At 53.4% G+C, this 24,625-nt stretch overlaps 1 protein-coding gene across 2 annotated transcripts in view; it reads right to left on the bottom strand.

The window, feature by feature from the left end:
* The window catches only part of DLK2 (delta like non-canonical Notch ligand 2), a 47,885-nt gene that overhangs the window by 16,555 nt on the left and 6,705 nt on the right, over positions 1–24,625 (bottom strand). For both annotated transcript variants that reach the window (XM_029592853.1, XM_029592854.1), the window contains one exon: positions 7,045–7,146. In XM_029592853.1, the coding sequence (XP_029448713.1) occupies positions 7,045–7,146 (102 nt within the window). The remainder of the gene's footprint in view (positions 1–7,044; positions 7,147–24,625) is intronic.

The raw sequence follows: 24,625 nt of genomic DNA, 5'->3' as shown, positions 1-24,625 counted from the left end.
AAGCAAGGATCATGGAGAGACAATTACATGAGGTAAGAGTAACGGGTCTGCCGGCACAGAGCAGGGAAATAAAGGTCACAGTGGGTGCTGCAAGCAAGGATCAGGGAGACACAATTACATGAGGTAAGAGTAACGGGTCTGCCGGCACAGAGCAGGGAAATAAAGGTCACAGTGGGTGCTGCAAGCAAGGATCAGGGAGACACGATTACATGAGGTAAGAGTAACGGGTCTGCCAGCACAGGGCCTGGAAATAAAGGTCACAGTGGGTGCTGCAAGCAAGGATCAGGGAGACACGATTACATGAGGTAAGAGTAACGGGTCTGCCAGCACAGTGCAGGGAAATAAAGGTCACAGTGGGTGCTGCAAGCAAGGATCAGGGAGACACAATTACATGAGGTAAGAGTAACGGGTCTGCCAGCACAGTGCATGGAAATAAAGGTCACAGCGGGTGCTGCAACAAAGGATCAGGGAGACACAATTACATGAGGTAAGAGTAACGGGTCTGCCAGCACAGTGCAGGGAAATAAAGGTCACAGTGGGTGCTGCAAGCAAGGATCAGGGAGACACAATTACATGAGGTAAGAGTAACGGGTCTGCCAGCACAGTGCAGGGAAATAAAGGTCACAGTGGGTGCTGCAAGCAAGGATCAGGGAGACACAATTACATGAGGTAAGTGTAAAGGGTCTGCCAGCACAGTGCAGGGAAATAAAGGTCACAGCGGGTGCTGCAACAAAGGATCAGGGAGACACAATTACATGAGGTAAGAGTAACGGGTCTGCCAGCACAGTGCAGGGAAATAAAGGTCACAGAGGGTGCTGCAACAAAGGATCAGGGAGACACGATTACATGAGGTAAGAGTAACGGGTCTGCCAGCACAGTGCAGGGAAATAAAGGTCACAGCGGGTGCTGCAACAAAGGATCAGGGAGACACGATTACATGAGGTAAGAGTAACGGGTCTGCCAGCACAGTGCAGGGAAATAAAGGTCACAGCGGGTGCTGCAACAAAGGATCAGGGAGACACGATTACATGAGGTAAGAGTAACGGGTCTGCCAGCACAGTGCAGGGAAATAAAGGTGAACAAACAACATCAAGTGATGGTTTTATATCGGACTAAGGAAATCCATTTCTTGTTGTCTCACTTAAGGAGTCAACGCTCCCTTCCTCAGGCCAGAGAAAAAGATGAGGTTGCCAGACAAAACACGGGCATGATAACCGGCAGGGCAAGGCCAGTGGGAAGGGAAGGGGACAGGATAAACTCCGCAGTGATTCGTGCATTCATGGAGGCCGTGCATGCGGGTCTCCCTCCTGCCTCGTCACCGGGGCTGTCCCGGTTGTGCTACTCCCGCGCCGGAGCTGCCTGCCCCAGTGTCCGAGGGAGCAGAGGGTGGCACAGAGGCAGTGCAATTATTTCTGGTACATTCTCTGGGGGAAATGTGGATTTAAGCAGGGAACCGGCCTGGCTGGAAACTTCCCAGCCTGTAGAGCAGAGCTTTCCAAACTTTTCATGTTGGTGACACACTTTTTAGACAAACATAATTTCGGGACACAGTAATTCAGTCTACTAGCAAACCAGAGGTTGTATGCAGTGTAACAAAGGAAAAAAGAAACATCACCCATCCTTATAAAACAAATCAAGAAATATAAAATCATCAGCAGTAAAACTGTACTAACAAAAAGAACATATTTCGAAACAGCTGATGAGTGGAATATCCAATAATTAAAAACACATATAAAACATTTCCAGATACCAACAAAATATTTCAAAATAGCAGACACAAAGACCCAGTAATGAAAAATAATAAGGATACAAACATTTTTTTGCTCTGCATACCTGGGAACGTTTGATATCCAGGTGTCCTGAGATTGTTCTGAATTAGCAGGAGGTGGGGTGGTTTGCTTGGAACTTTCTCCTCTCTCAGTCACATACCAGCGCTGTCTCTCACACTGGCTCTCAATGACACACCTATACACACATGCTCTCAGTCACTCACATATACACATGCTTTTTCTCTCTCACTTATATAGGCTCTTAATTACACATTTACACACATGCTGTCTATCTTTTCACACTTACAGACACACAGGCTTTCAATCACATAAATACATGCTGTCTTTTTCTCTCACACACAGACTCTCATTCACATGCTTATAAACATGTCCTCTCTTTTTCTCATTTACACACAGGCTCTCACATACTCACATGCTCCCTCACCTAAATCAGCTCTCAATCACACACAGACACACATGGTCTCTCTCTCTCATTTAAACACAGGCTCTCAATCACATACTCACATGCTCCATCACCTAAACCAGCTCTCAATCAGACACAGACACACACATGATCTCTCTCTTACTTATACACACAGGCTCTTAATCATACATACACATGATCTCTCTCACACACAAAGGATCTCAATCATACACACATACTCTTTCACACAAACTTACACATACAGGTTCCCAATGGTAAACTTACATTCATGCTCTCTCTCTCTCTCTCTCTCTCACAGGCAGGCTCTCAGTCACAGACATACTCTCTTTCACATGTACAGGCTCTCAATCATTCACATACATGCAATCTCTCACTCTCTCATACACACACACAGGGCCCCGCGGCCCGGAAGAGGAAGTGGAGAGTATCGGGTGAGTGCGCGGCAAGAAGAGGCCACGCTAGTGCGCTCGGCATCGGCCCGAAGAAAAGAAGACTGCAGCGCGGCTCGGAGGAAAATGAAGAGGTTCAACCGCGGCCGATGGGACTCCGCCTCCGCGAGGGCTGAAAATGAAGAGGTTAGCGTTGGGAGGAGGCTGCTGCTGCCGCGAGTTCCCGGGGTGGGGGAGAGACGAGGCTGCTGCTGCTGCCGCGAGTTCCCGGGGTGGGGGAGAGACTCTCTCTCCCCCACCCCGGGAACTCGTGGCAGCAGCAGCCTCCTCCCGACGCTAACCTCTTCATTTTCAGCCCTCGCGGAGGCGGAGTCCCATCGGCCGCGGTTGAACATTTTCCTCCGAGCCGCGCTGCAGTCTTCTTTTCTTCAGGCCGATGCCGAGCGCACTAGCGTGGCCTCTTCTTGCCGCACACTCACCCGATACTCTCCACTTCCTCTTCCGGGGGGGGGGGGGGGGGGGGGGCGGGAAGAAGAGAGCACGCCGGTGCCGCTGACTCCAGCTGTCCTGCCGCGTTCCGCCCGGGTGGAGGAGGACCGGGGAGCAGCTGGGTCAGCGGGAAAGTGTGGCGATACTTGTCTGCGAGCCAGATGCAGCATATCTGGCTCGGAGCCATGGGTTCCCGGTCCCTGCACTTGCCGGTGTGTCACGTGCACCGGGCTTGCGCGACACACCGGCACACCTCAGGCGACACAGTAAAGTGTCGCGACACACACTTTGGAAAGCTCTGCTGTAGAGGCATCCTCGGGGGGGCTTAGCTTGAGGAAGTGTTTGCATTTTCAAACGCTGTTTTCCCTGGAAGTGGAAAACTCGTCAGCTCCTTCATCCTGAGGCACCTCTGAAAGGCAAAGTCTGCGCCGACTTTCCCTATGAGAACTGGTGCAAAACCCACGGGGGAAAGGCAGGTCCATGCATGATCACTGTCCTGACTAGAGAGGGTGATTCTGTAACTCCTGGCCTGTTCCTCCCTCTGCACCTCCTCTGCATGGAAGGATAGGAGCAGGGTCCCCTTACGTTCCAGGGTTTTTCCATGCGGGGGTAGTAGATTGCAGGATTTGTGCCCCGGTCCTCTTTCGGAGCTGCTGTTAGGTGCTTGCTTCTTACCCCTCCTGGGTTACAGTGCTCTAGGTAGCCAGGGTCAAACAGGTTTCACGCACACTGGACAGGGCTGACTTGCCCCCTCCGTGGACGACAGCTGCTCCTATGTACAGCCCTCGGCTCCCAGCTGTGTTCCTGGCCTCCTAGCAAATCCCACACCCTGGGGTAAAGGTTGAGACAGCAGACGACAGATGTGGTTCCACCGGGGTCTACTTACTGACAGAAGAAGAGGAAAGCCCTCATCCCTTACTTCCCCAGGCGTCTGCGTGCGGCTCTCATCCCTTACTTCCCCAGGCGTCTCACCCCTTACTTCCCCGGGCGTCTCATCCCTTACTTCCCCAGGCGTCCGCGTGCGGCTCTCACCCCTTACTTCCCCGGGCATCTCATCCCCTTACTTCCCCAGGCGTCTCATCCCCTTACTTCCCCAGGCGTCTCATCCCTTACTTCCCCAGGCGCCCGCGTGAAGCTCTCACCCCTTACTTCCCCGGGCGTCTCATCCCCTTACTTCCCCAGGCGTCTCATCCCCTTACTTCCCCAGGCGTCTCATCCCTTTACTTCCCCAGGCGTCCGCATGCGGCTCTCATCCCTTACTTCCCCAGGCGTCTCATCCCCTTACTTCCCCAGGCGTCTCATCCCTTTACTTCCCCAGGCGTCCGCGTGCGGCTCCCATCCCTTTACTTCCCCAGGCGTCCGCGTGCGGCTCTCATCCCTTTACTTCCCCAGGCGCCCGCGTGCGGCTCTCATCCCTTACTTCCCCAGGCGTCTCATCCCTTACTTCCCCGGGCGTCTCATCCCTTACTTCCCCAGGCGCCCGCGTGCGGCTCTCATCCCTTTACTTCCCCAGGCGCCCGCGTGCGGCTCTCACCCCTTACTTCCCCAGGCGTCTCATCCCTTACTTCCCCAGGCGCCCGCGTGCGGCTCTCACCCCTTACTTCCCCAGGCGCCCGCGTGCGGCTCTCATCCCTTACTTCCCCGGGCGTCTCATCCCTTACTTCCCCGGGCGTCTCATCCCTTACTTCCCCGGGCGTCTCATCCCTTACTTCCCCAGGCGCCCGCGTGTGGCTCTCACCCCTTACTTCCCCGGGCATCTCATCCCTTACTTCCCCAGGCGTCTCACCCCTTACTTCCCCAGGTGCCCGCGTGCGGCTCTCATCCCTTACTTCCCCGGGCGTCTCATCCCTTACTTCCGCGTGCGGCTCTCATCCCTTACTTCCCCAGGCGCCCGCGTGCGGCTCTCATCCCTTACTTCCCCGGGCGTCTCATCCCTTACTTCCCCAGGCACCCGCGTGCGGCTCTCATCCCTTACTTCCCCGGGCGTCTCACCCCTTACTTCCCTGGGCATCTCATCCCTTACTTCCCCAGGCACCTGCGTGCAGCTCTCATCCCTTACTTCCCCGGGCGTCTCATCCCTTACTTCCCCGGGCGCCCGCGTGCGGCTCTCATCCCTTCCCCTTCCCCTTCCCCAGGGCCTGCCCTGACTCTGCATCGGTGATCTGTTGTGATCTGCCGCTCCCTGACTGGCCTGTCCTGACTCTGCATCTGTGATCTGCCGCTCCCTGACGGGCCTGTCCTGCCTCTGCATTGGTGATCTGTTGTGATCTGCCGCTCCCTGTCTGGCCTGTCCTGACTCTGCATTGGTGATCTACCGCTCCCTGGCGGGCCTGTCCTGCCTCTGCATTGGTGATCTGTTGTGATCTGCCGCTCCCTGACGGGCCTGTCCTGACTCTGCATCGGTGATCTGTTGTGATCTGCCCCTCCCTGACGGGCCTGTCCTGACTCTGCATTGGTGATCTGTTGTGATCTGCCGCTCCCTGACGGGCCTGTCCTGACTCTGCATCGGTGATCTGTTGTGATCTGCCGCTCCCTGACGGGCCTGTCCTGACTCTGCATCGGTGATCTGTTGTGATCTGCCGCTCCCTGACGGGCCTGTCCTGACTCTGCATCGGTGATCTGTTGTGATCTGCCGCTCCCTGACGGGCCTGTCCTGACTCTGCATTGGTGATCTGTTGTGATCTGCCGCTCCCTGACGGGCCTGTCCTGACTCTGCATCGGTGATCTGTTGTGATCTGCCGCTCCCTGACGGGCCTGTCCTGACTCTGCATCGGTGATCTGTTGTGATCTGCCCCTCCCTGACGGGCCTGTCCTGACTCTGCATTGGTGATCTGTTGTGATCTGCCGCTCCCTGACGGGCCTGTCCTGACTCTGCATCGGTGATCTGTTGTGATCTGCCGCTCCCTGACGGGCCTGTCCTGACTCTGCATCGGTGATCTGTTGTGATCTGCCGCTCCCTGACGGGCCTGTCCTGACTCTGCATCGGTGATCTGTTGTGATCTGCCGCTCCCTGAAGGGCCTGTCCTGACTTGGGCCTGCCACCCTGCTAGTCCCTGACTGGGCTCTTTTGGTTTGCTTTATTCTGGCTCCTTATTAAGGCCCTATCCCTCCCTGACGGGCTTGTTCCCGCTCTGTAAGGAGCCCTCCTGGTTAAAGGTCTTTCTACCCTCGGCACTGTGCCTAAGTTTCTGAACAGCACATTACAAGAAGAGAGAGTCAGAATGGCAGAAGAAGCTGGCGCAGCCCCCCATGGCCTTGGCTTGTTGAAGTCCGCAGGGGCTGGGAGTGCTGCAGTGGTGGAGCTCACAGCCCTGGCAGTGTCTGATTGGGCCTCTACCCCATCCAGCTGAGGGGAGCCCTGGCAGGAAAGTCTGCAGCCAAGGCTGGGCCTGCTCCAGGGCCTTAGTGCACTAAATGCAGGGCCAACATATAAACACCCGGCAGTGGGAAGGGTAACATAAAGCCCATACTGCTTCAGTATAGAGTCACCATTCTACCCATTCAGCAAGGAATTGGGGAAAGGGCGGGCCAGCAGTGAGGGCAGGGAAAGCTTCATCAGACACAACTCCAGTCCTGGAGAGCCCCAGCCGGGCCTGGTTTTCGGGATCTGCACAATGACAATGCAGGAGAGAGGTTTGCATGCACTGCCTCCATGGTAGGCCCCTCTATCTCCTCCCTAGTCGTTGTGGCTATCCTGCAAACCTGGCCTGGCCGTGGCTCTGGAGGAGCGGAGTTCCCCCTCCCACCCTAGTGTGCGCGGAGGCCACGTGAGAAATGAGAGCACGCGCCGGAGCCTGGCAGGGTCGCTCCGAATCTTCTATTGTAGCCGCTGCTCCTGGCTCTGGCGCGCATCAGCAGTGCCCTTCCTCCATCCCACCAGCAGCCTTCCACCCCTCCTCCAAGACTCTTCCTCCATTAGTTGAACAGCTGGAAAGTCCCCACAAAATCTCACCTTGGGCTCGGTTCTGCTGGGCCATGAGAATCCAAAGCAAGGACAGGATGTGCAGGCAGAGAGACCTGAGCATGGTCAGGGCAGTCCTGCTGAAGACGACACCTGCAAGGAGAAACAGGGGGCCGAGAGCCTGTTATATACTGCATCCCAAGGAGAGACCACCCTGACACACACCCCCTTCAACCCAACCATCGCCAAGCGTGCCCCTCCCTCACCCAGCAGGAGAGCAGGACAAGACAGCAATCTGCACCCAATCCCCACAGCCACACACCACTCAGAGCAAGATCAGGGCACGGCATCACGACGACCTTCAACCCAAGATAAGAGCATCAACATTCATATTCCCCAATCTGAAGACACATACCCCAGCCCTTATTCTTCCCTCCCCCGACCAGGGCAAGAACACGGACAAGAGACAGGCACTCCCAACCTGAAGTGAAAGAGGGGCAAGAGGCTGGTACCCTACCCCAACGTGAGGCATGAATAGAGTTCAACAGGTGCACAGAGCAGCAGTCACTACCCGAAACAGAAGGCAAGAGGGTAACCTGCACGGAGCGGCAGTTACTACCCTTAACAGAAAGCATGGGGTAACCTGCACAGAGCGGCAGTTACTACCCTTAACAGAAGGCATGGGGGTAACCTGCACAGAGCGGCAGTTACTACCCTTAACAGAAGGCATGGGGGTAACCTGCACGGAGCGGCAGTTACTGCCCTTAACAGAAAGCATGGGGTAACCTGCACGGAGCGGCAGTTACTGCCCTTAACAGAAAGCATGGGGTAACCTGCACGGAGCGGCAGTTACTGCCCTTAACAGAAAGCATGGGGTAACCTGCACGGAGCGGCAGTTACTGCCCTTAACAAAGGCATGGGGTAACCTGCACGGAGCGGCAGTTACTGCTCTTAACAGAAGGCATGGGGTAACCTGCACAGAGCGGCAGTTACTACCCTTAACAGAAGGCATGGGGGGAACCTGCATGGAGCGGCAGTTACTACCCTTAACAGAAAGCATGGGGTAACCTGCACGGAGCGGCAGTTACTGCCCTTAACAGAAAGCATGGGGTAACCTGCACGGAGCGGCAGTTACTGCCCTTAACAGAAGGCATGGGGTAACCTGCACAGAGCGGCAGTTACTACCCTTAACAGAAGGCATGGGGGTAACCTGCACGGAGCGGCAGTTACTGCCCTTAACAAAGGCATGGGGTAACCTGCACGGAGCGGCAGTTACTGCCCTTAACAAAGGCATGGGATAACCTGCACGGAGCAGCAGTTACTACCCTTAACAGAAGGCATGGGGTAACCTGCACGGAGCAGCAGTTACTACCCTTAACAGAAGGCATGGGGTAACCTGCACGGAGCGGCAGTTACTGCCCTTAACAGAAGGCATGGGGTAACCTGCACGGAGCGGCAGTTACTGCTCTTAACAGAAGGCATGGGGGTAACCTGCACGGAGCGGCAGTTACTGCCCTTAACAGAAGGCATGGGGTAACCTGCACGGAGCGGCAGTTACTGCTCTTAACAGAAGGCATGGGGTAACCTGCATGGAGCGGCAGTTACTGCTCTTAACAGAAGGCATGGGGGTAACCTGCACGGAGCGGCGATCCAAAGACAACGACAAACCTTTTCTGTCAGAAAAAAATCAGCAGAACCAGGGGTCACGAGCTGAAGCTCCAGGGAGGAAGACTCAGAACCAATGTCAGGAAGTATTTCTTCACGGAGAGGGTGGTGGATGCCTGGAATGCCCTTCCGGAGGAAGTGATGAAGATAGAACTGTGAAGGACTTCAAAGGGGCGTGGGCTAAACACTGTGGATCCATCAAGTCTAGAGGACATGAATGAAGATGGGGTGGCTCGCGGGAATGAAGGCTACTACCTGGAGATAATACCCTTATTCAATATACATACACACGGTTAATGCGACTCCAACATTGCTCTAAGCTTCAACGGTAAGAGGAAATGTGGAAAAAAAAAAAGGATTTGCATTCACAAAAAACGGGTTGTAGCTTGCTTGTTACGGCGGTTACTACCCCAAACCAAATAACCCTGATACTTTACTTTCAATGCATATCTAGCATAGCTCTCTGCTTCAACGGCAGGGGAGAAAGTCTGATACTTCACTTTCAACGCATATCCAGCATAGCTCTCTGCTTCAACGGCAGGGGAGAAAGTCTGATACTTCACGCATATCCAGCATAGCTCTCTGCTTCAACGGCAGGGGAGAAAGTCTATTACTTCACTTTCAACGCATAGCTCTCTGCTTCAACGGCAGGGGAGAAAGTCTGTTACTTCACGCATATCCAGCGTAGCTCTCTGCTTCAATGGCAGGGGAGAAAGTCTGATACTTCACGCATATCCAGCATAGCTCTCTGCTTCAACGGCAGAGGAGAAAGGCTGTTACTTCACTTTCAATGCATAGCCAGCATAGCTCTCTGCTTCAACGGCAGGGGAGAAAGTCTGATACTTCACTTTCAAGGCATAGCCAGCATAGCTCTCTGCTTCAACAGCAGGGGAGAAATTCTGCTACTTCACTTTCAACGCATAGCCAGCATAGCTCTCTGCTTCAACGGCAGGGGAGAAAGTCTGATACTTCACTTTCAACGCATAGCTCTCTGCTTCAATGGCAGGGGCAATGTAGAAAAGAGGATCTATATATAGACAACAACCAAAAAGGACTGAATTACACAGTCGAGTAAACAAAAGCATGCGTGTAGCTTGCTTATTGAAGCGGTTACTACCCCTAACTAAGCTACATATTCAATTAGATGCAGTTCCAACACTGCTCTCTACATTAATGGTGGGGGTGGAAGGGAAATAGAACTAAAAGGTTACTAAGAGCCAAGCGTAACAAGTAAGAGGAAAAAAAAAAAGTGCATAGCTTGCTGGGCAGACTGGATGGGCCGTTTGGTCTTCCTCTGCCTTCATTTCTATGTTTCTATGTTACTACCCTTAACAGAATTCATGGGGTAACCTGCACGGAGCGGCAGTTACTGCCCTTAACAGAATTCATGGGGTAACCTGCACGGAGCGGCAGTTACTGCCGTTAACAGAAGGCATGGGGGGTAACCTGCATGGAGCGGCAGTTACTACCCTTAACAGAAGGCATGGGGGTAACCTGCATAGAGCGGCAGTTACTACCCTTAACAGAAGGCATGGGGTAACCTGCACAGAGCGGCAGTTACTACCCTTAACAGAAGGCATGGGGGTAACCTGCACGGAGCAGCAGTTACTGCCCTTAACAGAAGGCATGGGGGTAACCTGCACGGAGTGGCAGTTTCTACCCTTACAGAAGGCATGGGGGTAACCTGCACGGAGCATCAGTTACTACCCTTAACAGAAGGCATGGGGTAACTTGCACGGAGCGGCAGTTACTACCCTTAACAGAAGGCATGGGGTAACCTGCACGGAGTGACAGTTACTGCCCTTAACAGAAGGCATGGGGGTAACATGCATGGAGCATCAGTTACTACCCTTAACAGAAGGCATGGGGTAACTTGCACGGAGCGGCAGTTACTACCCTTAACAGAAGGCATGGGGTAACCTGCACGGAGTGACAGTTACTGCCCTTAACAGAAGGCATGGGGTAACCTGCACGGAGTGACAGTTACTGCCCTTAACAGAAGGCATGGGGTAACTTGCACGGAGCGGCAGTTACTACCCTTAACAGAAGGCATGGGGTAACCTGCATGGAGTGGCAGTTACTACCCTTAACAGAAGGCATGGGGTAACCTGCACGGAGTGGCAGTTACTACCCTTAACAGAAGGCATGGGGTAACCTGCACGGAGTGACAGTTACTGCCCTTAACAGAAGGCATGGGGTAACCTGCACGGAGTGGCAGTTACTACCCTTAACAGAAGGCATGGGGTAACCTGCACGGAGTGGCAGTTACTACCCTTAACAGAAGGCATGGGGGTAACCTGCACAGAGCGGCAGTTACTACTTTAAAGAGAAGGCCCTGGGGTAATCTGCATGGAACAGCAGTTACCACCCAAACAACTTGTTGGGCAGACTGGATGGACCATTTGGGTGTTTATCTGTCTTTTATTTATTATATGGCTGCTTTTATAGAATAGGAAGTATGTGAGGCCCCTAACAAAGTTTTGCCCCGTTGCAGCTGCATGCACAGATACCCCAGCACTGTCCCTGTAGATGAACAAAGAGGCATGCACTGGCGGTTCTCTTGCTCTGTGTATGGGCATGCATGAGTGCACAGCCAGGAACAGCTACATGCGCTTAGACCCGAAAATAGTGAGCAGCACAGCCTCTCAGAGGCTCGGACACATCCATCCATGAGCAGCAAAGAAATTCAGCCATAGCCTCAGTGTGCGGGCACCAGGACTATGTGCTACTGTCGCTGACTCCGTATTGACCAGTCTAATAATAATAACTTATTGTGCCCCCCTGAGCCAATGACTCGGCATGATGTTGGTACTAGTACTCTGTCCTCAGAACGAGTACTGACCCAATGACCCGGCCAGTATTGACTCTCTTATGCCAGCCTGATGTTAGGAGCATTTTCCCTTTGAGTCACTACTGACCCAGAGTCATAGCACGGAGGGGGGTGTTCCTTTCTCTGAGGCAGTACTGACCCAGTGTCCTAGGATGGTGTTAGAAGTTATTCTTCCTTGCAACCACTACTGAATTAATGTCCCAGCATGATGTTGGGGGCCACCCTCCCTCTGTGTCAGAACTGAACCAATATCCCAACATGGTGTTAGGGGCTACTCTTCCCTCCAAGCTAGGACTGACCCCCATGTCCTCGCAGGGATCTGAGTTGATTCCAGTGTTAACCTATTCATTAATAATTTGGAAAAGGGAGTACAGACTGAAGTGATCAAATGTCCAGCGAGACCTTATGAAACCGGGCATCTACAATTTAATGTGGACAAATACAAAATGATGCACATAGAGAAAAATAATCCCAACCACGTGGAGATGATTCTGGGTTCTGTAATGGGAGTCGCCCTGGGGGAAAGGACCTTGGAGTTCTTGTGAACAATACGTTGACATCCTCAGCTCAAAAAAATGGATGGAACAGCTCCATTATGAAGAAAAGCTGAACAGTCGAAAAGAGGAAAAAAAAAAAAAGATGGCGGCACTTCCATTTACACTGCTGTGGTCTCTGAGCCTTTGAATCAGACAGAAGAACTGGCCCTAGGTTTAGCTGAAGGCATGCAAAGGTGGAAGGAGATTTTAATGTAGCGGATGTGGCTTGGCGTATCTCTGCAGCAGAATCTGTAAGGAGTAGGGAGTTTGTGGAGGGCCTTCACGGTGTGCTAGAACCTAAGAGGGAAGAAGGGATCCTGGGCCGGGTGCTCATGAGTGGAGATAATATCTCTAATGTCTGTGCAGCTGCACATTTGAGCACCAGTGATCATCAGTCGGTTTGGTTCGGGATGGCAGAAAAGACGGAGAGAAGTCAATCAGAGATCAAAGTCCTGGATTTCAGAAGTACAGACTTCATTAAAAGGAGGGAGTGCTGTCAGGCGGAGCCGGAAGGCTGGGAGAAGACAGGTGAAGGCTAAATTAAAAGAAGCTAGAAGAAAGGCAACAAATCTTTATGTAAGAGAAGTAAATGAAGGTAAGAGGAAAACGAAACCAGTATGGTGGGTATAAAAGTAAGGACCAAAAGATTAGTGTTCACCAAGGAACTGAAAAAGAGGAGCACAGGGAAGGACGTCTGATGAAGCTGAAAGAATCAGGGTGGAAGAGAGGATGGCCAAGGAGGTAAGGTGAAGTGGCAGACATTCATCAGGAAAGGGAGGAAGGCCCGTCATGGGATTGTAAGACTGACAGGAGAGAAGGTGGAGGAAATACTGAACACTAAAGAAGAGCCCGGAGGAGGACCGTCACTTGTTGGCAAGAGAACGGATGGGAGTGGGGTAGGAAATCTCAAGGTGGACAAGGCCGAGGGGTCGGATGAGGTTCATCCCAGGGTACTGAGGGAGCTCAGAGACATGCGCTGAAAGATCTGCTCAATCCTTTCCTGGAGACAATCCTATTCCGTCAGGGTTTTAGGATTGTCCCCATGAATATGAACTAGATCCATGTGATATATGCAAATCTGCCTCATGCATATTCATTATGCATACCCTGAAACCCTGACTGGATAGATGCACCTCTGGGAGAGGGTTGGGAAACACTTGCAATAGATCCCTGGACCCGGGAGAGGTGCCACAAGATTGAAGAAAAGCAGTTGTGGTGTCACGTAACAAAAATGGTAGCAGAGAGGAGCCTGCAAACTAACGGAGATGCTTGTAGAGGAAAGAAGATTCGAGACAGCAATGTTTAACAAAGGAAGTTCATGTGATGTCAGACAAACCTGACTGACGTTTTTGACTGGGTGACTGGAAAATTAGCACCTAATGTGATTTATCTGGATTTCAGCAAAGCTTCTGATACAATCCCACATAGGAGGCTGAATTAGAAACTGAAGCACGTGCAGATTGCTCCCAAGGCGCTGGAATGGATCAGAAATGTGTTGACTGATAGATGACAGTGAATCGTCCTAAATGGAACCTGCTCTGAGGGAAGAGGGATGAGTGGGGTGCCTCAGGGTTCAGTTCTGGGTCCAGATGTGTTCGTTATCTTCGGAGGCGATATTGCAGAAGGAAAAGCTCATCTTCTCGTAGATCTACAGCAGAGTGCATGCACCTGAAGGAGCAGAGAGAATGAAAAGTGTTTTGCACCAGCTCGAGGAGCGGCTGAAGGTTTGGCAGCTGGGATTCAACAAGGCAAGGGTGTGTTATGCAGGTAAGGATCTGTAGGATGAATCAGCTCAATATCATAAGTTCAAAGAGGTATTTATCTTCTCACATCATGTTATTATTCCAGAAGGATTTCAAAAATTCCAAAAGGCAGTCCTCAGTAAATCAAAGCAAGATTACAGGCTGGTTGATGGTGCAAAGTTTGCAGTGTCCCAATAACTTGCAGTATGTCTACAATCTATGGTATGCGTGTGCGGAAGATTTTGTTCCAATGCTATTTAAAAGACTCCTTTATTCCCTCCCAATGCGAAACACGGCATGGGTCGGGGCCTCTTCCAACTCTGTACCATCAACAAGCATGAAACCTTGCTTTGATTTATTGAGGACTGCCTTTTGCAATGTTTGAAATCCTTGTGCAAGAATAACATCATTTGAGAAGATAAAAACCGCTTAGGCTGAATCAGCTCAAGATCATAAGTCCAATCGATCATTACTGCAATCTAACCCACCCTTGCCTTGATGAATTTTCACTTTTGTGTGTTAACTCTTTTCCACTTGCTTGATAGTAGCTTGGGATTCAATGCCAAGACGTGCAGAATCATGATTTAGGGTGCTGTAGGTGATGGAGAACAAAGGTTTGATGTGCATGGATTGAGAGAGAGACCTTGGGGGTGATGGTGTCTGATGAGCTGAAGGCAGCAAAGCAATGTGAAAAGGCAGTGGTTAACTCACTGTGATGCTGGGCTGCGTAGAGAGAGGCACAAGCAGCAGGAAAAAGGTGATAATGCCCCTGGCCAGGGCACTGGTGAGGTCTCAGTTGGAGTACAGTGTTCAGTTCTGGAGGCCTCATCTCAAAACGTATAGAGAGAGGATGGACCTGGTGCATCAAAAGATGATCAAACGGCTGTGGGGCTTGCGCAGAAGATTTATGAGAGGAGACTGAAGGCCCTAACTCTGTATACCCTGGAAGACAGAAGAGAGCTGGGGCATAGGTTACAGACTTTTAAATACCTGGCATGTATAAAGGATGCACACGAACCAACTCTTTTTAAGATGGAAAGAACGCTGTAGAAGGAAGAGGTCATAATCTGAAGCTCCAAGGGGGTAGGGTCAGGCAGAGGTAGGGAGGACAAAAACAGGAAAGGAATTCAAAAAGGCACGCGATGAACACAGAGGATCCCAGTGGCTAAAGGATGGGGATGGATAAAAGGAAAACACATGATAACTGGGGTAACCTGCGCTCAATAGCAATTACCCTCAAAATAAAATAATTCCAAAAAACAAAAACTTGCTGGACAGAGTGGATGGCCCACTTGGGTCTTTGTGTGCCGCCATATCCTGTGTTACCGTGCAGCATCCGTCGACCCCGACGTTCTGCTTCTGGAAGCAGCCAGCAATGGCAAAGGAATATTCATTCCACACGTTATGAAAGGTGGGAGGAAGGCAGAATGACTGCTGTCGTGGTTAAAAGGCGAGGTGCAAGGGTCTTCTAGCCAAAAAAGAATCTTCTTTCAAAAATTGGAAGAAGGATCCATCTGATTGAAAATAGGGAAAAGCATAAGCATTAGCACGTTCGATGTAAAAGATTGATAAGAATCTGAAAAGAAGTTGGCCCTAAAGGCAAAAACTCACACTAAATTTCAAAAAATATATCCAAAACAGGAAGCTTGAGGGGGAGTCGGTGGGGACCATTAGATGATCGTTTGCTGCTTTGACGTGGGTGGGTAACGGGCCCTGACTTTTAGGGTGCTGGGGATACTGATACCCAGAGACAAGGGAAAAGCACAGGACTGCGTCCACAGTCACGTTTATAAGCAAAGCACGTCAAGCAGGATCGAGATTACTACCCTTAACCAACAAGCCTTGATACTTTTAATGCAACTGCAACATTGCTCCCCGCTTAGACGGCAGGGGGGAAAGAGGAATTGGATTCAGACAATAACCAAGACCTTCTCCGTCAGGGGTACTGATGCGCGGACATAAGGAGAAAAGCACGGCCAAGTCCATAAGCAAAGCACGTCAGCACTGTCTGAAATTTCAAGGCGGCTCAGCACCCAGTACAAATGTTTCTAGCAGTAAATTTTGTATGGGTTTTCATCAGGCTTGGGGGACAACTGCACGGAGCAGCAGTTGCTACCCTTATGAGAAACATGGGGGTAACCTGCACGGCGTGGCAGATACTACCATAAGGAGCTTGCTGGGCAGACTGGACGGACCATTTGTTCCTTTTCTGTTGTCATTACTGTCTTACGTATATGTTACTTTGAGGCGTTAAAGGGACACTGATGGAGGATAAAGCTTTTGCATAAAGTCTAAATGCATTTTTTGCTCTGGTGTTTACTGAAGAGGAGGTGGAGGAGATACCCATGCTGAAAATGGTATTCAATGGTGATGATTTAGAAGAACTGAAACACAGCATGGGGAATTTGGTAGATGTAATAGGGCAGATTGACAAAGTAAAGAGTAGCAAATCATTCAGACCAGATGGTATACAGCCCAGAAATCGGAAAGAGCTAAAATATGAAATGGCAAATCTATTACTAGTAATTTGTAACCTATCCTTAAAATTATCCATTGTATCCTAAGATTGGAAGTTGGCCATTATAATCCTGATCTTTAAAAAGGGCTCCCGGGGTGACCTGGGAAACTATAGACTGGTAAGTCTGAAATCGGTGCTGGGAAAACTTGTAGAAACTATTCTAAAGATCAAAATCTCAGAATGTATTGCAAGAAATGGTTTAATGGGACAAAGCCAGCATGGATTTACACAAAGGAAACTTTGCTGTACCAACCTGCTACATTTTTTGAAGGGGTTAATAAACATGTGGATAATGGTGAGACAATGCATGCAGTGGATTTGGATTTTTAGAAGGTGTTTTACAAAGTACCCCATGAGAGACTCCTGAGAAAATTAAAAAGCCATGGAACAGGAGGCAATGTCCCTGTTGTGGATTGCAAATTACTTAAAAAAATAGGAAACAGAGAGTAGGATTAAATGGTCAATTTTCTCAGTGGAAAAGGGTAAACAGTGGAGTGCCTCAGGGATCTGTACTTGGACTGGTGCTTTTCAATATATATATAAATGATCTGGAAAGGAATACGAGTGAGGTTATCAAATTTGCGGATGATACAAAATTATTCAGAGTAGTTAAATCACAAGCAGATTGTGATACATTACAGGAGGACCTTGCAAGACTGGAAGATTGGGCATCCAAATGGCAGATGAAATTTAATGTGGGCAAGTGCAAGGTGATGCATATAGGGAAAAATAACCCATGCTATAATTACATGATGTTAAGTTCCATATTAGGAACAGGGGGGACAATGTCTGTGCGGCTTATGGAGCACCATCCCCCACCTCCTCCTCCTCCCAGCTCAGCCCAGTCAGCATGGGGGCGCAGCTCAAATGTCAGCGGTTTGAACTGGAGGGGCCCCCGTAGCCCACGTGGTTCAAACAGCTGATGTATGACCTGCACCGCGCCGACCTTCGTGGTAAGGACGGGATTCACAGCCTGAACAAAAAGGAAGAAATGTCTCAGGAGCCCAGCCGACAGAAGAAGATGCACCCAGGAAGAGCACACGGGCAGCGAGCTCGAGCTCTGCCGGCAGAAGAAGATGCACCCGGGAAGAGCACACGGGCAGCGAGCTCGAGCTCTGCCGGCAGAAGAAGATGCACCCCGGGAGCAGCAGACGGGCAGCGAGCTCGAGCTCTGCCAGCAGAAGAAGATGCACCCCGGGAGCAACAGACGGGCAGCGAGCTCGAGGTCTGCCGGCAGAAGAAGATGCACCCCGGGAGCAGCAGGCGAGCAGCGAGCTCGAGCTCTGCCGGCAGAAGAAGATGCACCCCGGGAGCAGCAGACGGGCAGCGAGCTCGAGCTCTGCCGGCAGAAGAAGATGCACCCGGGAAGAGCACACGGGCAGCGAGCTCGAGCTCTGCCGGCAGAAGAAGATGCACCCCGGGAGCAGCAGACGGGCAGCGAGCTCGAGCTCTGCCGGCAGAAGAAGATGCACCCCGGGAGCAGCAGACGGGCAGCGAGCTCGAGCTCTGCCGGCAGAAGAAGATGCACCCGGGAAGAGCACACGGGCAGCGAGCTCGAGCTCTGCCGGCAGAAGAAGATGCACCCCGGGAGCAGCAAGCGAGCAGCGAGCTCGAGCTCTGCCGGCAGAAGAAGATGCACCCCGGGAGCAGCAGACGGGCAGCGAGCTCGAGCTCTGCCGGCAGAAGAAGATGCACCCGGGAAGAGCACACGGGCAGCGAGCTCGAGCTCTGCCGGCAGAAGAAGATGCACCCCGGGAGCAGCAGGTGAGCAGCGAGCTCGAGCTCTGCCGGCAGAAGAAGTTGCACCCCGGGAGCAGCAGACGGGCAGCGAGCTTGAGCTCTGCCGGCAGAAAGAAGATGCACCCCGGGAGCAGCAGACGGGCAGCGAGCTCGAGCTCTGCCGGCAGAAGAAGATGCACCCCGGGAGCAGCAGACGGGCAGCGAGCTCGAGCTCTGCCGGCAGAAGAAGATGCACCCCGGGAGCAGCAGACGGGCAGCGAGCTCGAGCTCTGCCGGCAGAAGAAGATGCACCCGGGAAGAGCACACGGGCAGCGAGCTCGAGCTCTGCCGGCAGAAGAAGATGCACCCCGGGAGCAGCAAGCGAGCAGCGAGCTCGAGCTCTGCCGGCAGAAGAAGATGCACCCCGGGAGCAGCAGACGGGCAGCGAGCTCGAGCTCTGCCGGCAGAAGAAGATGCACCCGGGAAGAGCACACGGGCAGCGAGCTCGAGCTCTGCCGGCAGAAGAAGATGCACCCCGGGAGCAGCAGGCGAGCAGCGAGCTCGAGCTCTGCCGGCAGAAGAAGTTGCACCCCGGGAGCAGCAGACGGGCAGCGAGCTTGAGCTCTGCCGGCAGAAGAAGATGCACCCCGGGAGCAGCAGACGGGCAGCGAGCTCGAGCTCTGCCGGCAGAAGAAGATGCACCCCGGGAGCAGCAGACGGGCAGCGAGCTCGAGCTCTGCCGGCAGAAGAAGATGCACCCCGGGAGCAGCAGGTGAGCAGCGAGCTCGAGCTCTGCCGGCAGAAGAAGATGCACCCCGGGAGCAGCAGACGGGCAAGCGAGCTCGAGCTCTGCCGGCAGAAGAAGATGCACCCCGGGAGCAGCAGACGGGCAGCGAGCTCGAGCTCTGCCGGCAGAAGAAGATGCACCCCGGGAGCAGCAGACGGGCAGCGAGCTCGAGCTCTGCCGGCAGAAGAAGATGCACCCCGGGAGCAGCAGACGGGCAGCGAGCTCGAGCTCTGCCGGCAGAAGAAGATGCACCCCGGGAGCAGCAGGCGGGCAGCGAGCTCGAGCTCTGCCGGCAGAAGAAGATGCACCCCGGGAGCAGCAGACGGGCAGCGAGCTCGAGCTCTGCCGGCAGAAGAAGATGCACCCCGGGAGCAGCAGACGGGCAGCGAGCTCGAGCTCTGCCGGCAGAAGAAGATGCACCCCGGGAGCAGCAGACGGGCAGCGAGCTCGAGCTCTGCCGGCAGAAGAAGATACAACTTGTAAGTAGAGAGCCCGCAGGATATCCAAGTCCTGTCGGGCAAACGTACGAGCATCTTCCTTCCCACCTGCAGCAGAGGAGCCTGTTGAGTGGGGTGAGGGGAAAGGGCCTATGTATGTATGTGAGGAAGAGAAAACCAGCGAGGGTGAGGACCTGTGTGCATGTTCTCTGCCTTACTATGAAATATCCCACGGACGGCCACCAGGGGGAGCTCCATACTGAGCCCGTCATGGGGACAGAATTATTTTTTTTTCTTATTTTCCTCCTCTAAACCCTACGTGCGTCTAATACTGCAAAAAATACGGTAAGTATCTTTAAATAAATAACCAAACAGAATGTTGGGAATTATTAGAAAGGGAATGGTGAATAAAATGGAAAATGTCATAATGCCTCTGTATCGCTCCATGGTGAGACCGCACCTTGAATACTGTGTACAATTCTGGTCGCCGCATCTCAAAAAAGATATAATTGCGATGGAGAAGGTACAGAGAAGGGCAACCAAAATGATAAGGGGAATGGAACAGCTCCCCTATAAAGAAAGACTAAAAAGGTTAGGACTTTTCAGCTTGGAGAAGAGACGACTGAGGGGGGATATGATAGAGGTGTTTAAAATCATGAGAGGTCTAGAACGGGTAGATGTGACTCGGTTATTTACTCTTTCGGATAATAGAAAGACTAGGGGGCACTCCATGAAGTTAGCATGGGGCACATTTAAAACTAATCAGAGAAAGTTCTTTTTTACTCAACGCACAATTAAACTCTGGAATTTGTTGCCAGAGGATGTGGTTAGTGCAGTTAGTATAGCTGGGTTTAAAAAAGGATTGGATAAGTTCTTGGAGGAGAAGTCCATTACCTGCTATTAAGTTCACTTAGAGAATAGCCACTGCCATTAGCAATGGTAACATGGAATAGACTTAGTTTTTGGGTACTTGCCAGGTTCTTATGGCCTGGATTGGCCACTGTTGGAAACAGGATGCTGGGCTTGATGGACCCTTGGTCTGACCCAGTATGGCATTTTCTTTTGTTCTTTTGTTCTTTTGCTTTCCTCCCCAAGAATAAAGAGCTGGATAGAAAGCAAAGTCTACTTTGCCTCGTAATCATTTAGAGACCTGTGCTCCCGAAACTGGTCTGAACCTTTTTTAAACAGTGTTGCACCTCCAGCCTTAACCACATTTTCTGCAACGATTGTTCTGTTTTAAATGTGCAGTCTCTCTCACTCTCACTACCTCGTGGCAGAGTAAATGACCTTCCGCATGCGCTGTGTCCTCTCCTCCCCACTGAAGAGCTGTACCCTTTGCAGCTTCCTTCATCCTCCTTATCAGCCCTGTCACCCCTCTCTCTACCCTTCCTTATTTTACAGACCTTATCAGCTGCCCAGGGCGCCGTACAACTAAACATCCATAATAAAATTCAAGACAGACAAAACAAACAGAGATTCAAGAGGAGTAACGCCAGCTCAGGACGTGGTCTACTCCTTCCCTTCCTACAAATGCAAGCCCGGACACGAACGTCTTGCAAAGGCCTTTCAGCATCACAGAGCAGGTCCTGTGCTGGATCTCCTGTAACCAGGGGTGACGCTGCCTGATCCAGTCCTGACCCAGTGTCCCGGCATGGTGTTAGGGACGCTCCTCCCTCTGATCCAGCACTGACCCAGTGTCCCGGCACGGTGTTAGGGACGCTCCTCCCTCTGATCCAGCACTGACCCAGTGTCCCGGCACGGTGTTAGGGACGCTCCTCCCTCTGATCCAGCACTGACCCAGTGTCCCGGCATGGTGTTAGGGACGCTCCTCCCTCTGATCCAGCACTGACCCAGTGTCCCGGCATGGTGTTAGGGACGCTCCTCCCTCTGATCCAGCACTGACCCAGTGTCCCAGCCTGGTGTTAGGGACGCTCCTCCCTCTGATCCAGCACTGACCCAGTGTCCCGGCACGGTGTTAGGGACGCTCCTCCCTCTGATCCAGCACTGACCCAGTGTCCCGGCACGGTGTTAGGGACGCTCCTCCCTCTGATCCAGCACTGACCCAGTGTCCCGGCACGGTGGTAGGGACGCTCCTCCCTCTGATCCAGCACTGACCCAGTGTCCCGGCATGGTGTTAGGGACGCTCCTCCCTCTGATCCAGCACTGACCCAGTGTCCCGGCCTGGTGTTAGGGACGCTCCTCCCTCTGATCCAGCACTGACCCAGTGTCCCGGCACGGTGTTAGGGACCCTCCTCCCTCTGATCCAGCACTGACCCAGTGTCCCGGCACGGTGTTAGGGACGCTCCTCCCTCTGATCCAGCACTGACCCAGTGTCCGGGCATGGTGTTAGGGACGCTCCTCCCTCTGATCCAGCACTGACCCAGTGTCCCGGCATGGTGTTAGGGACGCTCCTCCCTCTGATCCAGCACTGACCCAGTGTCCCGGCACGGTGTTAGGGACGCTCCTCCCTCTGATCCAGCACTGACCCAGTGTCCCGGCACGGTGTTAGGGACACTCCTCCCTCTGATCCAGCACTGACCCAGTGTCCCGGCACGGTGTTAGGTACACTCCTCCCTCTGATCCAGCACTGACCCAGTGTCCGGGCATGGTGTTAGGGACGCTCCTCCCTCTGATCCAGCACTGACCCAGTGTCCCGGCCTGGTGTTAGGGACGCTCCTCCCTCTGATCCAGCACTGACCCAGTGTCCCGGCACGGTGTTAGGGACCCTCCTCCCTCTGATCCAGCACTGACCCAGTGTCCCGGCACGGTGTTAGGGACGCTCCTCCCTCTGATCCAGCACTGACCCAGTGTCCGGCATGGTGTTAGGGACGCTCCTCCCTCTGATCCAGCACTGACCCAGTGTCCCGGCATGGTGTTAGGGACGCTCCTCCCTCTGATCCAGCACTGACCCAGTGTCCCGGCACGGTGTTAGGGACGCTCCTCCCTCTGATCCAGCACTGACCCAGTGTCCCGCACGGTGTTGGGACGCTCCTCCCTCTGATCCAGCACTGACCCAGTGTCCCGGCCTGGTGTTAGGGACGCTCCTCCCTCTGATCCAGCACTGACCCAGTGTCCCGGCACGGTGTTAGGAACGCTCCTCCCTCTGATCCAGCACTGACCCAGTGTCCCGGCACGGTGTTAGGGACGCTCCTCCCTCTGATCCAGCACTGACCCAGTGTCCCGGCACGGTGTTAGGGACACTCCTCCCTCTGATCCTGCACTGACCCAGTGTCCCGGCACGGTGTTAGAGACACTCCTCCCTCTGATCCAGCACTGACCCAGTGTCCGGGCATGGTGTTAGGGACGCTCCTCCCTCTGATCCAGCACTGACCCAGTGTCCCAGCCTGGTGTTAGGGACGCTCCTCCCTCTGATCCAGCACTGACCCAGTGTCCCGGCACGGTGTTAGGGACACTCCTCCCTCTGATCCTGCACTGACCCAGTGTCCCGGCACGGTGTTAGAGACACTCCTCCCTCTGATCCAGCACTGACCCAGTGTCCGGGCATGGTGTTAGGGACGCTCCTCCCTCTGATCCAGCACTGACCCAGTGTCCCAGCCTGGTGTTAGGGACGCTCCTCCCTCTGATCCAGCACTGACCCAGTGTCCCGGCACGGTGTTAGGGACGCTCCTCCCTCTGATCCAGCACTGACCCAGTGTCCCGGCATGGTGTTAGGGACGCTCCTCCCTCTGATCCAGCACTGACCCAGTGTCCCGGCACGGTGTTAGGGACACTCCTCCCTCTGATCCAGCACTGACCCAGTGTCCCGGCATGGTGTTAGGGACGCTCCTCCCTCTGATCCAGCACTGACCCAGTGTCCCGGCATGGTGTTAGGGACGCTCCTCCCTCTGATCCAGCACTGACCCAGTGTCCCGGCATGGTGTTAGGGACACTCCTCCCTCTGATCCAGCACTGACCCAGTGTCCCGGCATGGTGTTAGGGACACTCCTCCCTCTGATCCAGCACTGACCCAGTGTCCCGGCATGGTGTTAGGAACACTCCTCCCTCTGATCCAGCACTGACCCAGTGTCCCGGCACGGTGTTAGGGACGCTCCTCCCTCTGATCCAGCACTGACCCAGTGTCCCGGCACGGTGTTAGGGACGCTCCTCCCTCTGATCCAGCACTGACCCAGTGTCCCGGCACGGTGTTAGGGACACTCCTCCCTCTGATCCTGCACTGACCCAGTGTCCCGGCACGGTGTTAGAGACACTCCTCCCTCTGATCCAGCACTGACCCAGTGTCCGGGCATGGTGTTAGGGACGCTCCTCCCTCTGATCCAGCACTGACCCAGTGTCCCAGCCTGGTGTTAGGGACGCTCCTCCCTCTGATCCAGCACTGACCCAGTGTCCCGGCACGGTGTTAGGGACGCTCCTCCCTCTGATCCAGCACTGACCCAGTGTCCCGGCATGGTGTTAGGGACGCTCCTCCCTCTGATCCAGCACTGACCCAGTGTCCCGGCACGGTGTTAGGGACACTCCTCCCTCTGATCCAGCACTGACCCAGTGTCCCGGCATGGTGTTAGGGACGCTCCTCCCTCTGATCCAGCACTGACCCAGTGTCCCAGCCTGGTGTTAGGGACGCTCCTCCCTCTGATCCAGCACTGACCCAGTGTCCCGGCATGGTGTTAGGGACGCTCCTCCCTCTGATCCAGCACTGACCCAGTGTCCCGGCATGGTGTTAGGGACGCTCCTCCCTCTGATCCAGCACTGACCCAGTGTCCCAGCCTGGTGTTAGGGACGCTCCTCCCTCTGATCCAGCACTGACCCAGTGTCCCGGCACGGTGTTAGGGACACTCCTCCCTCTGATCCAGCACTGACCCAGTGTCCCGGCACGGTGTTAGGGACGCTCCTCCCTCTGATCCAGCACTGACCCAGTGTCCCGGCACGGTGTTAGGGACGCTCCTCCCTCTGATCCAGCACTGACCCAGTGTCCCGGCATGGTGTTAGGGACGATCCAGCACTGACCCAGTGTCCCGGCACGGTGTTAGGGACGCTCCTCCCTCTGATCCAGCACTGACCCAGTGTCCCGGCACGGTGTTAGGGACGCTCCTCCCTCTGATCCAGCACTGACCCAGTGTCCCGGCACGGTGTTAGGGACGCTCCTCCCTCTGATCCAGCACTGACCCAGTGTCCTGGCACGGTGTTAGGGACGCTCCTCCCTCTGATCCAGCACTGACCCAGTGTCCCGGCATGGTATGGATAGGGCCAGTGCACACTGGTAGAATGGTTTATACAGTTGGAGATAAAATATGTGGGGTCACTTTTCAGCTCTTTAGGAAGTTAATCCTGCTGTCAGGTAGAACAGTGTTACCTCTAGAGGAATTTCCCTTCCTGAATTCATTATTCATCTCCCTACATTCTGTTTACCCCAAAAAGTGACCCAAGTTACAGATTGTTCCTG

Source organism: Rhinatrema bivittatum, chromosome 3 (assembly GCF_901001135.1).
Source record: "Rhinatrema bivittatum chromosome 3, aRhiBiv1.1, whole genome shotgun sequence".
NCBI lineage: Eukaryota > Metazoa > Chordata > Amphibia > Gymnophiona > Rhinatrematidae > Rhinatrema > Rhinatrema bivittatum.
Note: the sequence above shows the minus strand (reverse complement) of the source record. Positions and strands in the feature narration are given on the sequence as shown.